This window comes from Oryctolagus cuniculus, chromosome 6 (genome assembly GCF_051225735.1).
Source record: "Oryctolagus cuniculus isolate XC-2025 breed Fujian yellow rabbit chromosome 6, ASM5122573v1, whole genome shotgun sequence".
NCBI lineage: Eukaryota > Metazoa > Chordata > Mammalia > Lagomorpha > Leporidae > Oryctolagus > Oryctolagus cuniculus.
Window position 1 is genome coordinate 61003316 of NC_142872.1, and position 16888 is coordinate 61020203.

General features: G+C 37.5%; 1 protein-coding gene across 4 annotated transcripts in view; it reads left to right on the top strand.

Moving 5' to 3' along the window:
* CREBRF (CREB3 regulatory factor) overlaps window positions 1-16888 on the top strand; it is an 89000-nt gene that overhangs the window by 41814 nt on the left and 30298 nt on the right. For all 4 annotated transcript variants that reach the window (XM_070076425.2, XM_008255394.5, XM_089336215.1 and 1 more), the window contains 3 exons: window positions 9737-9931; window positions 11847-12036; window positions 13189-13262. In XM_070076425.2, coding sequence (XP_069932526.2) covers window positions 9737-9931; window positions 11847-12036; window positions 13189-13262 — 459 coding nt within the window. The remainder of the gene's footprint in view (window positions 1-9736; window positions 9932-11846; window positions 12037-13188; window positions 13263-16888) is intronic.

The window sequence follows — 16888 nt, forward strand, 5'->3', positions numbered from 1 at the left end:
AATAGAGCCTATTCTGTGGACAGGATATAACTGTTCGGGGTCGTGAAGTTACATGGTTGTAAGACTAAGAATTGAGCCTTCAGAATGAAAATTTGCTTTGTAAACCTTACTAAACTTTTTTTTAAAAGAACAAGAATTTTAACAAGTTAAAAAAAACTCTAGTGGGAATATAAACAACTGTAAACAGTAATTGAATGGAAAAATAACCGTTCCACCCATATATAGTAAATTTTAGAGTAATCAAAGATCATTTAAACTATAGTAGAATAACATTCTTAACCATTGGTTTCACAGAGCTATAAAATAAGGTTTTATAAAACTATATTTGCAGCAACACTGATACACACAGACATTTCTTTCTTTTATTTTTTAAAATTTTAGCTCCTACATATAACGGATAACATGGAGTATTTGTCTTTCTGGGTTTGGTTTATTTCACTCAACATGATGTCCTCCAGTTGTGTCCACTTTGCTGCAAATGGTAGAATTTCATTCTGTTTTATAGCTGAATAATATTCCATTGTGTATATATAACCTTTTTTTTAAATCCATTATCTGATGATGGACACCTTGATGAGTCCACATTTTGGCTGTTAACAGTGCTGCCAGGAACATGGTGGTACAGGTATCTCTTTGATACACTGTGTTCAAGTCTTTTGGATATATAACTAGTAGTGGGATTGCTGGATCATATGACAAGTCTATTTCTAGATTTTTAAGAAATCTCTACACTGTTTTCCACTGTGGCTGCACTAATTTACATTCCTACCAACAGTGTATAAGTGTTCCCCTTTGTCCAAATTCTTGCCAGCATTTGAAACTCTCTTGTGTTTCAGATTTTAGCCACTCTGAGAGGGGTGAGGTGATATCTTATTGTGGTTTTGATTCGCATTTCCGTAATGAGCATTTTTTCATATATATGTTGGCCATTTGTATTTGTTCTTTTGTGAACTGTCTGTTGAAGTGCTTTGCCCATTTCTTAGCTGGATTGCTTGTCTTTTTATTGTTAAGCTTTTTAAGTTGTTGATATATTGTGATATTAATCTTTTATCAGATAGGTGGTTTAAAAATATTTTTTTAAGATTTTATTTATTTGAGAGGCAGAGTTACAGACAGTGAGAGGGAGAGACAAAGAGAAAGATCTTCCATCTGCTGGTTCACTACACAAATAGCCGCAATGGCCAGAACTGGACCAGTCAGCAGCCAGGAGCCAGGGGCCTCCTCTGGTTCTCCCACACGGTTGTGGGGGCCCAAGCATTGGGCCAACCTCCACTGCTTTCCCAGGCTGTAGCAAAGAGCTGAATTGGAAGAGGAGCAGCAAGGACTAGAACTGCTGTCCATATGTGATGCCAGCACTACAGGCAGAGGATTAACCCCCTGCGCCACAAGGCCGGCCCCCAAATATTATTTCCTATTCTGTTGGATGTCTCTTCATTCTATTGATCGTTTTCTTGGCTGTGCAAAAGCTTCTGAGTTTGATATAGTCCCATTTGTTTAATTTTGATTTTGTTGCCTGTGCTTTGGGGATGTTGTACAAGAAGTCATCCCCTGTACCAATGTCTTGGAGTGTTTCCCCTACATTTTCTTCTAGTCTCAGGCATTAAACTTAGGTTTTTGATCCATCTTGAGTTGATTTTTGTATATGGTGAAAGGTAGGAATCTAATTTCATTCTTATATATATATGAATCCAGTTTTTCCAGCACCATTCATTGAAGAGATTATCCTCACTCCACTGTATGGTCTGAGTATTTTTATCAAAAATCAGTTGGCTATATGTATCTGGATTAATTTCTGGGCTTTTTATTCTGTCCCATTGATTTGTGTATTGGTTTTCATGCCAGTACCATGATGTTTTCATTATATAGGTTTGTAGTGTGCTTTGAAGTCAAGTATTGTGAAGCCTCCAGCTTGATTTTTCTTGTCCAGGATTGCTTAGAATATTTGGGGTCTTTTGTGATAGCATATGAATTTTAGGTTTGTTTTTTCTAGTTCTGTAAAGAATGTCATTGGTATTTTGATAGGGATTTCATTGAATTTATAGATTGCTTTAGGTAATATAGACATTTTAATGATACTGATTCCTGCATAAGCAAGGAATTTTTTTTTTTGTTTTTTTTTTGTTTGTTTGTTTCCTTGATGATTTTTTTCATCGGTGTTTGTTAATTTTTGTTGTAGAGATCTTTCACTTCTTTGGTTAAATTTACTCCTAAGTATTTGATTTTTTTAAATATTTGATCTTTTTGTGGATTGGGAATGGGAATTCTTTCTTGATTTCTCTTTCTCTGAGTTCATGGTTAGCATACAAAAAAACCTGTTTTTTGTACATATGTTTATTTTATAATCTGCAACTTTCCTGAATTGGTTTATCAATTCTAACAGCTTTTTGGTGGAATATGTAGGTTTTTCCACGTTCAATATTGTGTCATCAGCAAACATGGATAATTTGACTTCCTGTTTTCCAATTTTGACCTTCTTTAGTTCTTTCTCCTCTCTAATTGCTCTCACTAAATCTTCCAGTACTATATTGAATAGGAGTGGCAAAAGTGAACCTCCTTGTCTTGTTCCAGATCTGAGGGGAAGTGCTTTCAGTTTTTTTCTCATTCAATAAATTGGCTGTTGTTTTGTCATATATAGCTTCTATAATTTTGAGGAAATTTTGTATACCCATTTTGTGGATTTTTTTTATCATGAGAGAGTGTTGAATCTTATCAAATATTATCTCTACATCTTGAGATGACCATATGGTTTTTGTTCTTCATTCTACTAATGTGACTTATGACATTTATTGATTTGTGAATGTTGAACCACTCTTGCATTTCTGGGATAAATCCCACTTGACTGTGATGTAATATCTTTTTGATGTAGTTTTGGATCTGATTTTCTAGTATTTTTTTGAGGATCTTTGCTTCTATATTCATTGTTTTTTAAAAAGATTTATTTATTTTTTTTTTTGAAAGAGTTACACAGAGGGAAGAGAGACAGAGAGCTCAGAGAGAGGTCTTCCATCCACTGGTTCACTCCCCAGATGGCCGTAACAGCCGGAGCTGAGCCAATCCGTAGCCAGGAACCAGGAGCTTCCTCTGGGTCTCCCACGTGGGTGCAGGGGCCCAAGCACATGGGCCACTTCAGCTGCTTTTCCAGGCGACAGCAGAGAGCTGGATCGTGGAAGAGCCGAGACTCAAACCAGTGCCCATATGGGATGCTGGCTCTGTAGGTGGCGGCTTTGTCCGCTACGCTATAGCGCCGGCCCCTGCATCTATATTCATTAAGGATATAGATTTGTAGTTTTCTTTTTGTTTCGTGTCTTTGTTTAGTTTTGGTATCAAAGCAATGCTGGCCTCATAAAAAGAGTTTAGCAGAATTCCATCCTGTTCAATATTTTGGAATTGTTTTAAGAGTATGGAAGTTACTTCCTCTTTGAATGTTTTGTGGCATTCAGTAGTAAAGCCATCAGGTCCTGGAATTTTCCTTGATGGAAAATGTTTGATTCCTGCTTCAGTGTCATTGATTGTTTTAGGTTTGTTTTGGCTATCTGCATCTTTTTCATTTAATCATGATAGCTTATATGAATCCAGGAATTTATTATTTTCTTTAAGGTTTTCCAGTTTATTAGCGTATAGTTCTTCATAGTAATTTCTTATGATCCTTAGTATTTCAGTGGTGTCAGTTGTAATGTCTCCTATTTCATTTCTAATTTTACTTATTTGAACTTTTTCTCTCTGTTAGTCTGGCTAGAGGTTTGTCTGTTTTGTTTATCTTCTCAAAAAGCTAACCTTTTTGTTGATATTTTGCATTTTTTAAGTTTCTTTTTTTTATAAAATATTTATTTATTTATTTGAAACTCTGAGTAACACAGAGAGAGAAGGAGACTCGGGGGTTGAGGGGTGTATCTTCCATATGCTGGTTACTCCCCAATTGGCTGCAACAGCTGGAGCTGGGCCAATCCGAAGCCAGGAGCCAGGAGCTTCTTGCAGGTCTCCCACACGGGTGCAGGGGCCCAAGGACTTGGGCCGGCCATCTTCTACTGCTTTCCCAGGCCATAGCAGAGAGCTGGATTGGAAGTGGAGCAGCCAGGACTTGAACTGGCGCCCATATGGGATGCCGGCCCTTCAGGTGGCGGCCTAACCTGTTATGCCACAGCACCGGCCCCTTTTTTAAAAGTTTCAATTTCATTTATTTCTGCTCTGATCCTTATTATTTCTTGCCTCCTGCTGACTTTGGGTTTGGTTTGTTCTTCTTTTTCTAAGTCTTCAAGATATATCATTAGATCTTTAATTTGAGACATTTCTCTTTTTAAATGTAGGCACTTAATGTTATAGACTTATCTCTTAATACTGCTTTTGCTTTATCTCACAGGTTTTGATATGTTGTTTTTTCATTTTCATTTATATCAAAAAAGTTTTTTATTTCTTTTTTAATTTACTCAATGACCCATTGATCATTCAGTAGCATGTGGTTTAGTTTCTAAGTATTTATGTGTGTTCTATCATTCTTCTTGTTGCTGATTTCTAGTTTTATTCCTTTATGATCTGAGAAGATACATGGTGTGATTTCAGTCTTTTAAAATTTGCTGAGACTTGATTTGTGGCCTAATATGTGGTCTATTCTAGAAAATGTTTCATGTACTGAAGAGAAGAATGTGTATTTTGAGGCTGTTGGATGAAATGTCTTGTAAATGTCTGTTATGTCCATTTGCTCAAAAGTATCTTTCAATTCTTTTGTATCTTTATGGATCTTCTGTCTGGATGATCTACCCATTGATGAGAGTGGAATGTTGAGGTCACCCACTATTATTGTATTGGAATCCGTTTCTCCCTTTAGGTCTAATAGTATTTGCTGTATATATCTGAATGGTTTTGTGTTGGGTGCATATACATTTATGATTGTTATGTCTTCTTGCTGAATAGAACCTTTTATCAAAATATAACTTCTTTTTACAGTTTTTGATTTATAGTCTGTTTTATCTCACAGCAGGATAGCTACAGCTCGCTTTTGGTTTCCATTTGCCTGGTCTGTCTTCTTCCAGCCCTTCACTTTCAGTCTGTGTGTATCTTTATGAAGTGAGTTTCTTGTAGGCAGCATATAGTGGGTTCTTGGTTTTTTGCCCATTCAGTCAACCTAAGTTTTTTGGTTGGTGAATTTAATCCATTTACATGCAAAATTAATATTGATAGATAAGAACTAAGACCTGTCCTTTGTTGATTGGATAATGATTCTACCTGCTCTGTTAGTGAATTTGGTGGAGACATGTGTTTCACGATGTTTACTTTTAATGCAGAATGTCCTTCAGAATTTCTTGTAAGGATGGCCTGGTGGTGGTGAATTCTTCCAGTTTTTGCTTGGTCATCTAATGGTATCCCATATTTAACATCAACTTTCTTCATTCTTTTTAATTCTTTTCTCTTTATTTTTGTCTGATTGGGTCATTTCAAAATTCTTGTCCTCCAGATAGAAAATTCTTCTTCCATTTGATGTATTCTGCTTTTAAATGCTCTCATCATATTTTTTACTTCACTGATTGAAGATTTCATCTCCAAGCCACCCTCTCTAAACATTTTTTATGGTTGACTTTACTAGCTTAATGGCAGTACCCTGCACTGATCTGAATTTTAGACAGTAAAGATAGCCTTTTTGATTTTCTTTGGATGAGTTAGATCAATATGTGATCTTTTAGGCAAAAAGAAAAGAGAAAAGGCTCCATGGGAAATGTTTCAATAAATAAAATAATTGATTTGTTAAAGAGAATTTGCGTGTCTGCTTTGTATCGTGTCCTATTTCTATTAGGTATTGGCTATGAAGAGATGAACAGAACAGACTTGATCCTTGCTTTATGTGACTTAATGTTGAGTGGAGTTAACTTACTGCTATGATTTCCCACATTCTTTTAATAAGTTGATGTGATTTGGCACTGTGATTTGGCAAATGAGGGATTCAGAATGAGAGGATTTTTTGTTTGTTTGTTTTAAAGATTTTATTTATTTATTTAACAGATAGAGTTACAGACAGTGAGAGGGAGAGACAGAAAGGTCTTCCTTCAATTGGTTCACTCCCCCACAATAGCCGGAGCTGCACTGATCCAAAGCCAGGAGCCAGGAGCTTCTTGCTGGTCTCCCATGTGGATGCAGGGCCCCAAGCACTTGGGCAATCTTCTACTGCTTTCCCAGGCCACAGCAGAGAGCTGGATTAGGAAGAGGAGTAGCTGGGACTAGAACTGCCGCCCTTATGGGATGCCAGTGCTGCAGGCGGAGGATTAACCTACAGCGCCACAGCGCCGGCCCCTTAAATGAGAGGTTTTTTTTCAAATTTCATTGACCACAGCATGCACTTGGGAGTAAAGCTCTATCTTATTTTAATAGTGTTGCTCAGAACATACTTTGAGAAATATTAAGTGACCCTAAATGGTAGACCTAATGATTTGGAAATGAGACTTCTTCTGCATTTAACTTGATCATGGTTAGTCTCCATATTGAAAGGTGGATGGTTTTAGTCAACAAGTCCATTGTACGTGTGTAATGGTGAATTTAGTGTATATGCTATTGGAAAATGTTATGTTAGAAAACTGTTGGCTCTTAAATAGTTTTTTGAAAAGAAACTGAACATATGTAGGTAAATAAGACTAGTAACTACTTGGGTGGGACAAAATAAATAAAAAGTTTCATGACTCTTCAGAGTTGACATGGACTGTGTGAGTATGAGAAGTAAATCCATCCAGACTGTTTAGCTAGTTAGACACTTGGAGCTAGATGCTTGCATCCTGTGATCTGACTCACTCCCAGCTCTGCCAAATTTTGTCAGCCTTTCATGGGAATGTTACTTAGTGTAAATAGGGTTTCTAACCTCTTTTTCACCCATTTATTAGAAATTTCCAGTGAAATTTTAAAAAAAGTTTTGTTTATTTAAAAGGCAGAGTTACAGAGAGAGAGGGAGAGACAGATATTCCAATAAATGGTTCACTCCCCAAATGGCCACAATGGCTTGGGCTGGCCAAGACTGAATCCAGGAGCCTGGAACTCCATCCCTGTCTCCCACATGTGCAAAGGCCCAAGTACTTGGGCCATCTTCTGTTGCTTTCCCAGGCACATTAGCCAGGAGCTGGATCAGAAGTGAAGCAACTGGGTCTCGAACTGGTGCCCACATGGGATACCAGTGTCACAGTTGATGGCTTAACCTGCTGTGCTACAACACTGGCCGCCACTAAGAGGGATACAGTGTTTTGCCAGAAACCCAGGCCACCTGAGGAGAAGCAAATGTAGTTGCTTGCTAAGAGTCTATTGGAGTATCTAGGGGGATGAACCACATACTCTTTCATGTTTTGGGCTGGGGTAGACTTAAATGTTGAACATGAGTTCTTTATATTGGTAGGAAGATGACTGTTTTGGTTGGTGCATCTTTTGGGGTTAAAGTGTTTCCAGTCAATCTGTGAGCCAGTAATTTTGCTTAACCTAATAGAACAAGGGTGTTTTGTAAAAGGCCATTTCTGGTGACATGTTGTAACCCTTGCACCTTTTCTAAAGCTGGATTGTTAACCGGAACAAAATAAAAACATTTAGTTTAAAATGAAATATGAACACAATAGGCTAATGCTGTTGTTTTATATATCTAACACAGTTTCTAAAAAACAGCCTTCTAGAGATTATTTGTGATTCAGCCTCTGTGCATCATTTTTAGAACTTACAGCTCACTGTCACACTGCTTTCCATATGTTTTTTTTTTAATTGATTTTTTTATTTGAAAATCAGAGTTACACAGAGGGAAAAGGAGAGGCAGAGAGAGAGAGAGAGAGAGAGAGAGAGAGAGGTCTTCCATCCGCTGGTTCACTGCCCAATTGGCGTCAATGGCCTGAGCTGCACTGATCCAGAGCCAGGAACCAGGAGCCAGGAACTTCTTCCAGGTCTCCTACATGGTTGCTGGGGCCCAAGCACTTGGGCCATCTTCTACCGCTTACCCAGGCCATAGCAGAGAGCTGGATCATAAGTGGACCAGCTGGGACTCAAACTGGTGCCCATATGGGATGCCAGCACTACAGGTGCTGGGTTTACCTACTACGCCACAGCACTAACCCCCTGCATATTGTTTTAAAGTATCATATATACAATACAATTACATACTGTTAATGCCAGCAGTGCTACAGAGTTTGTCCTAACAGTTGCTCAGAAATCACTCTCTCCAAATCTTTTTTTTTTTTAAGCTTATTGAGGTTTAGTTTTCACAAAATATCTTAGTCTGTTTTTTGTTGCTGTAACGAAATACCTGACTGGGTATTCTATAAAGAATAGAAGTTATTTGGCTCATAGTTCTGGAAAGTCCTGGAGGTACCAGCTCTGCTCAGCATCTGGTGGGAGCTTTAGGGCTGCATCATCACATGGCAAAGGGTGATACAGACCAAGCTGCTGGCTCAGTCTCCCTTCCCTTTCTTAGAAAGTACCAAATGCCATCGTGAAGGCCTGCCCTCACTGCTTCATGTATTTCTAATGACCCTCCAAATACCGTACCAGCAACATCTAAGGCACTTCAGAAAGTTTGTGGAAAATGCATATTATGAACAAATATGCATTGATTTTAAAACGTTTTGCATAAAAATTAACATCTTTTCCATGAGCTTTTTGTAGCACCCTCATATGAATTTGGGGATTAAATTTCCAACACATGAACTCTATGAATTTCAATGTAGTCTTTTAACCACCACCAGAATCAAGATACAGAATAGTTTGATGTATCTCAAAATTCCCTCATTTCATTAATCCATCTTCAACCCCGGCAGCCACTATGTTCCTATAGTTTTGCCTTTTCTATGATATAATCTAACTTATATTTATAGATATATCTGAATACATATTTGTATTATATATTTATATTGTAGACTATATATTCCTTATTGATTCTTACTCTGAAAAAAACTTGGTAAAATTATAAAATTCAGATGTTTAAGGAGAAAAAAATGGTCATTTGCTTGGTCAATTCAGTGCTACCTGATACTTCCTGGCTGCCTTAGAGTTGGAATTGTGTGTCTGTGCATGGCCCATTCCCATTCTCCCACGTACCTAGCATTAGTGCTGTAGAGTATGTCTAAGGTGATCCTTCTCGGAGAGTATTTTAGGTTCGTAGTTCATTTTGAATTGGATCTGACCAACAGTTCTAGCTCAGAATTAAATATTTTCGGAAACTTCCCTTTAGTACGGAAGATACCCCCATCTTAAAAAGTAAAGTAAATGCAAATTGCTTCCAGTAAAATATTAGCTCGAACAGGTATATAAACTTTTACTTGATAATGTTTGTGAGAACTGTTATTTTTTGTACTTTTCTAAAAGTAGTTGGGTGGGAAATAGGAAGAAAATAGTTCCGTCTCACAAAACTAGGACACCTGGAAATGCACACAGTTTTCTACCTAGAATGTTTCAGATGCACAAATATTCAAAGGAATGTATTTAAAAATCACAGTATAGTGTCTAGTATCATTATATAAGAGTATTTTAACACTCTTGTGCCTATATTTGTTTTCTCAGTACTATTTGAAGATACACAAAAAGATACAGTGTCATTATGTTTATTAATCACTATTTTTTGAGTTATAGATATACATAGTTATTTTATAGGCCCTTTTATTATCCTTGACATGCCAATGGTGTCTTCAGATAAAATGTGTCAAGTTACACACAAAAGGATCATTTTGTTTGTCCTGATTGGCTTATTGAAATTTATGGAGCTTAAAAAATTAGGGAATCTTTTTTTTTTAAGGCTTTGAAAATGATTCTGTAGAAGACTTGAAAGAGATGACTTCAATATCCTCTCGGAAGAGAGGTAAAAGAAGGTACTTCTGGGAGTATAGTGAACAACTTACACCATCACAGCAAGAGAGGATTCTGAGGCCATCTGAATGGAACCGAGATACCTTGCCAAGTAACATGTATCAGAAGAATGGCTTACACCATGGTAAGAGAGGATTGCAGTAAAAAATTCAGTTTTGCTTTAAATAGAGATACTGCACCATAGTGCTTAATGTGCCCAGTTATTCAACTGTTCTTAGCAAATGACTGCCCTTTACTTACAAATAGCTTTAACCAGTGTTGAGAGCCATCAGTTAAGAAGAGAGGAGGCACCATGAGAGGAGGCACCATGTAAACACTTTTTCCCTTTTAGTCCCTTCTTACTCTACTTACTCATCCAGGAAATGGCAAGGAGGTTGCTATTCCTGACCTGTCAGTTACTGTAACAGAAGAGCTGGGGAGAAGGCAAATGGGCTCTAGCAGCTCTCTTTTCCATTCTTGTCCAATCCTCAGATCTAAATGTAAATGTGGGGAGATTGGATTTAAAATGGTGGTGGGAAGAAAAGGGGAGGAAGTGAAAAAAAGAATAGTTATGGAGCAAAGGGTAGAAAGAAAAGACATGAGGAGACAGAATTGGAAGAAAGAGGTTTATAATCCTAGGCAGGTCACTTTTTTGAGAGAGAGAGAGAGGTGGGTCAAAACCAAGAGTCACAGTCCAGGTCTCCACATGGGTGGCAGGAACTCAGCTACTTGAACCATCACTGCTACCTCCCAAGATCTGCAGTAGCAAGAAGCTAGAGTCAGGAGTTGGAGATGGGTATTGAACCCAGGCACTTCAGTGTAGGATAGAGGCTTCTCAACTGCTTGATTAAACACCTGCCCCAGATGCATCAGATTTTGAATTTTGAACCTGGATGCTGTGATTAAGTAGATTTTCTTGTACATAAATGTTGTCTTTACCTAAAAAGATGAGAAAGGAGAAAGTACTAATAAGCTTGATTCTCCATAAACAGTTTTTAATATTCACTCATGCTACAGATTTGAATTGCTAAGCATTTTTAAGGACAGGACTTGTATCTGAAGTATACTTAGGCCTCATTTTTTCCTTTCTGTTGGCATCTGGGCCTGCACTGTACTCTCAGTGAATAATAATCAAGGTTTTGCTTTATATCAATTTTCTACCAGAAATGAAAAGATAAGTCCAATAGATAATTCTAGGTTGCATGTGATATATAATATGGAAATTGTTTGGTATACTGAAGAAGTTTGGAGGGCAGAGCCATCCGTTTTGTTGTGGAGTCTTAGGTTGAGACCACTTGAGTTTTCTGTAATGTTATTTTTCAGCACTTCTTAGAAGCTTTCAAACAAGGTGATCCTTATTTGTTGGATTTCTTTTAAAGATTTATTTATTTATTTGAAAATCAGAGTTACAGAGAGAGATCCTCCATCTGCTGGTTCACTCCCCATCTGGCCGTAACATCCAGAACTGGGCCAGGCAGAAGCCAGGAGCTGGAAGCTTCTTCCAGGTCTCCCATGTGGGTAGCAGAGGCCCAGAGACTAGGGCCATGTGCTGCTGCTTTTCCCAGGTCATTATCAGGGAACTGGATGGATCAGAAGTGAGGCAGCTGGAACTCAAACTGGTGCCCATTTGGGATGCTGGCATTGCAGGCAGTGGCTTTACCCAATATGTCGGAACACTGGCCCCACTTGTTGGATTTTTGAGTCCAACACAAAAACTTAACGTATGTTTTACAAATTTTCGGTGCCAGGATCTAATACACATTGGTTTGGGTAAAATCTCCAAACTTTCTTACCACACGTTGTGCACTATCCCTGATTTTTGTGTGCAGTTAAACTTGCCCTCTGATCCTGAGATTCGAGATATTTAGTACTACCATGGAAATAGTTGGGAATTTGTCCACTAAAGCTAGAAACCCAGGGGTAGGTAGCTAAGCAGTTGGAAAAGGTTGGAACCATTTCTTACAGCTGCAGGGTGAGGAGGAGTGTTACTTAAAATGTGGCTGTGGAAAATGCATTTCATTAAAATGACCTAACTTAAACTTCTTTTGAACTGTTGGTAGGAAAATATGCAGTAAAGAAGTCACGGAGAACTGATGTAGAAGACCTGACTCCAAACCCTAAAAAACTACTCCAGATAGGCAATGAACTGCGCAAGCTGAATAAGGTGATTAGTGACCTGACTCCAGTCAGTGAGCTTCCCTTAACAGCCCGCCCAAGGTCAAGGAAGGAAAAAAATAAGCTGGCTTCCAGGTAAATGCTAATAATGTTCACTCATGTGAATAAAGCCCAAGAGGTGAGGTTAGACACTACATAACTTTATAGAAAAGATGACCTTCAAAGGTCATATCTTTCTTTTATAATACTATAAAAATGAATTATATACATGTTTTATAGAAGAAATTTTTAGGAGTGGAGAAGTGAATGTATTCAAGTGTGTATTCTAGTATATGAAAAAGATTACTTTTGTTAGCAAACTTTTGTTTGTTTACAATGAAAAAGATTACTTTTGTTAGCAAGTGAGATTTATTGAAGTATAACTTACTAGTGGTAAAATTCATCCCTTCTGATGTGCATTTTTATGACTCTTATGTTTTATGACAAACATCTAATCATATGGCTGCCACTACAGTAAAAATTTGGAAGATTTCTCATCACCTTAACAAATGATAAAGCAAGCCCATTTTCCTACCCTAGCCTCTCACAATCATGATTGTTTCTGTCGTTATCATTTTGCCTTTTCCAGAATGTCATGTAAATGAAATAGACTGTTTATAGCCTTTTGAGTCTAGCTTTCACTTAATGAATTTCATCTGTTGTTTCAAAGAATTATTTATTTTTATTACTGAGTAGTATTCCTTTGCAGGGATATCCTACAGGTTGCCCATTCACCAGTTGAAGGGCATTTGGCTTGCTTCTAGTTTTAGGCAATTTATGAATAAAACCATCATGAACATTCACTTACAGATGTGTGTGTGAACATAAGTTTTCATTTCTCTTGGATAAAAACCCAGTTGTGTATTTTTAACTTTATGAGAAACCTTCAAACTGTTTTCTAGAGTAGCTATATGTACTTTTTTACATTCTCACCAACAACCTGTGAGGATTCTGCTTACTTCATATCCTCTACAATACTTGATATTATTAGTTTTTGTTTGTTACCTTTTTTTCACTACTCTAACCCATGTATACTAGTCATAGCTTGACTTTTGAATGTGTACTGAAATTAAAAATATAAATTTGGATAAATTATTGAATTGTATTTTTTTGGCAACTCAGTTTCTTGCTAAATATCGGTAGGCAGAGATTATTTTGTTTGCTAGTAGAAAATGTCTGACAGCAACAAAAAGAAGTATATTTTGAATGTCACTTGAAAAGTGAACTAATCATTCCTTCCTTTCACAGAGCTTGTCGGTTAAAGAAAAAAGCCCAATATGAAGCTAATAAAGTGAAATTATGGGGCCTCAACACAGAATATGGTAAACATAAACTTTACAGAATTTCGGCTTTTTTGGCTTTCTAAAACTTTCTTAAAATTTTAATTAGTTTTTTAATAGATTCAGTGTGATTTGTAGATACAATTCTAAGAACATAATGGTATTCTATTCTCTTCTTCCCTCCCTCCCTTTCCCTCTCTCCTTACCACTCTCCCTCTGAATCTCTTTATTAATTTTTTTGTTTTTGAGATAATATATTTTATATTTATATTACAAAGTAATATAAGTATTGTAAGTAATATAAGTAAAAAGTCTTAATATTTTGCCAAATAAGTTTAACAAGTAAAAAACAAAGATAGTAGTTTAATGGGAATATAAAAAATGGCTCTAAGCAATATTGAATGGAAAAATGACCATTTGAAACCAAATAGAGTAAATTGTAAAGTAATCAAAGATCATTTAAACTATAGTAGTATAACCTTCTTAATCATTGGTTTGACAAAATTACAAGAATAAGTTTTGCAAAACTATATTTGCAGCAACACTGATATTTACAGAATTCCTCTTTTCTTTCTTCCCTTTTTTTAATGTTAGCTCCTACATGTAAGGGTGAACATGTGGTATTTGTCTTTGGGTCAGGCTTATTTCACTCTACATGATGTCCCCTTGTTGCATCCATTTTGCTGCAAATGGTAGAATTTCATTCTTTTTTGCAGCTGAAAAAATATTCTGTTGTACACATACACACACCACATTTTCTGTATCCATTCATGTGATAATGGACATCTTGATTGATTCCAAATTTTGGCTATCATGAACAGTGCTGCTATGGACATGGTGTACAGGTATCTCTTTGATACATGTATTCAACTTTTTTGAGTGTGCATCCCCAGTAGTGGGATTGATGGATCAAATGGCAAGTGTATTTTTAATTTTTAAAAGAAATCTCCACACTGTTTTCCACTGTGGCTGCACTAATTTACATTCCCACCAAGAGTGTATAAGTGTTCCCCTTTGTCCACATCCTTGCCAACATTTGAAACTCTCTTGTGTTTTAGATTTTAGCCACTCTGAGAGGGGTGAGGTGATATCTCATTGTGGTTTTGATTTGCATTTCCCTGATGGCTGGTGATGTTGAACATTTTTTCATATATATGTTGGCCATTTGTATTTGTTCTTTTGTGAACTATCTGTTGAAGTGCTTTGCCCATTTCTTAGCTGGATTGGTTGTTTTTTTGTTGTTGTTGTTGAGCTTTTTAAGTTGCTGATATATTTGTGATATTAATCCTTTATCAGATAGATGATTTACAGATTTTTCCCCCATTCTGTTGGATGTATCTTCACTCTGTTGATTGTTTTCTTGGCTGTGCAAAACTTCTGAGTTTGATATAGTCCCATTTGTTTAGTTTTGCTTTTGTTGCCTGTGCTTTGGGGGTCTTGTCCAAGAAGTCATCCCCTATGACAATGTCTTGGGGTGTTTCCCGTATGTTTTCTTCCAGTAAGTCTCAGGTATTAAATTTAGTTCTTTGATCCATCTTGAGTTCATTTTTGTATAAAGTGAGAAGTAGGGATCTTTTTTTTTTTTTTTAATTTTTTGACAGGCAGAGTGGACAGTGAGAGAGAGAGAGACAGAGAGAAAGGGCTTCCTTTTGCCGTTGGTTCACCCTCCAATGGCTGCCGCGGCCGGCACTCTGCGGCCGGCGCACCGCACTGATCCGATGGCAGGAGCCAGGAGCCAGGTGCTTTTCCTGGTCTCCCATGGGGTGCAGGGCCCAAGCACCTGGGCCATCCTCCACTGCACTCCCTGGCCACAGCAGAGAGCTGGCCTGGAAGAGGGGCAACCGGGACAGAATCCGGCGCCCCAACCGGGACTAGAACCCGGCGTCGCTAGGCGGAGGATTAGCCTAGTGAGCCGCGGCGCTGGCCGAGAAGTAGGGATCTAATTTAATTCTTCTACATATATAAATCCAATTTTGCCAGCACCATTTGTTGAAGAGATTATCCTCATTCCACTGTAAAATCTGAATACTTTCATCAAAAATCAATTGGCTATTTGTGGATTAATTACTGGACTTTGTAGTCTATTCCATTGATTTGTGTATTGGTTTTTATGCCAGTACCATGCTGTTTCAATTATATAGTTGGGTTTTTTTTTTTTTTTTTTTTTGGACAGGCAGAGTGGACAGTGAGAGAGAGACAGAGAGAAAGGTCTTCCTTTGCCATTGGTTCACCCTCCAATGGCCGCAGTGGCTGGCGCGCTGCAGCCGGCGCACCGTGCTGATCCGAAGGCGGGAGCCAGGTGCTTCTCCTGGTCTCCCATGGGGTGCAGGGCCCAAGCACTTGGGCCATCCTCCACTGCCTTCCCAGGCCACAGCAGAGAGCTGGCCTGGAAGAGGGGCAACCAGGAAAGAATCCGGTGCCCCGACTGGGACTAGAACTCAGTGTGCCGGCGCCACAAGGCAGAGGATTAGCCTACTGAGCTGCGGTGCCGGCAATTATATAGGTTTTTAGTGTGCTTTGAAGTCAGGTATTGTGATGCCTCCAGCTTGATTTTTTTTGTTCAGGATTGCTTAGGCTATTTGGGGTCTTTTGTGATAGCATATGGATTTTAGGATTGTTTTTTCTAGTTCTGTAAAGAATGTCATTGGTATTTTGATAGGAATTGCATTGAATCTATAGATTCTTTTGGGTAGTATAAACATTTTAATGCTATTGAATCTTTTAATCAGTGAGCAGGGAATATCTTTTTTGTTTGTTTGTTTCCTTGATGATTTTTCATCAGTGTTGGATAATTTCATTGTAGAGATCTTTCACTTCTTTGGTTAAATTTACTCCTAAATATATGACTTTTTTAAATATTTGATCTTTTTGTGTATCTGTTGGGAATAGGAGTTCTTTCTTGATTTCTCTTTCTCTGAGTTCATGATTAGCATACAAAAAACCTGTTTTTTGTACGTATGTTTATTTTATAATCTGCAACTTTCCTGAATTGGTTCATCAATTCTAACAGCTTTTTAGTGGAATATGTAGGTTTTTCTACATTCAATATCGTGTCATCAGCAAACATGGATAATTTGACTTCCTGTTTTCCAATTTTGACCTTCTTTAGTTCTTTCTCCTCTCTAATTGCTCTCACTAAATCTTCCAGTACTATATTGAATAGGAGTGGCAAAAGTGAACCTCCTTGTCTTGTTCCAGATCTGAGGGGAAGTGCTTTCAGATTTTCCCATTCAATGTGATATTGGCTGTTGTTTTGTCATATATAGCTTTTATAAGTTTGAGGAATGATTCTTGTATATCTGTTTTGTGGAGAGTTTTCTTTTATATCATGAGGGGATATCAGATATTTTCAGATGTTATCTCTGCATCTTTAGATGACCATATCGTTTTTGCTCTTCATTCTATTGATGTGATTTATGACATGGATTTGTGAATGTTGAACCACTCTTGCATTTCTGGGATAAATCCCACTTGATGGTGATGTATCATCTTTTTGATGTAGTTTTGGATTCAATTTTCTAGTATTTTGTTGAGGCTCTTTGTATCTGTATTCATTAAGGATATAGGTTTGTATTTTTCTTTTTGTATCGTGTGTTTGGATTGTTGCTTTGGCTTTGGTTCTAGGTTAACCCAGGATTGTAGGCTCTTGCATGATTTCTTTTTAAAGA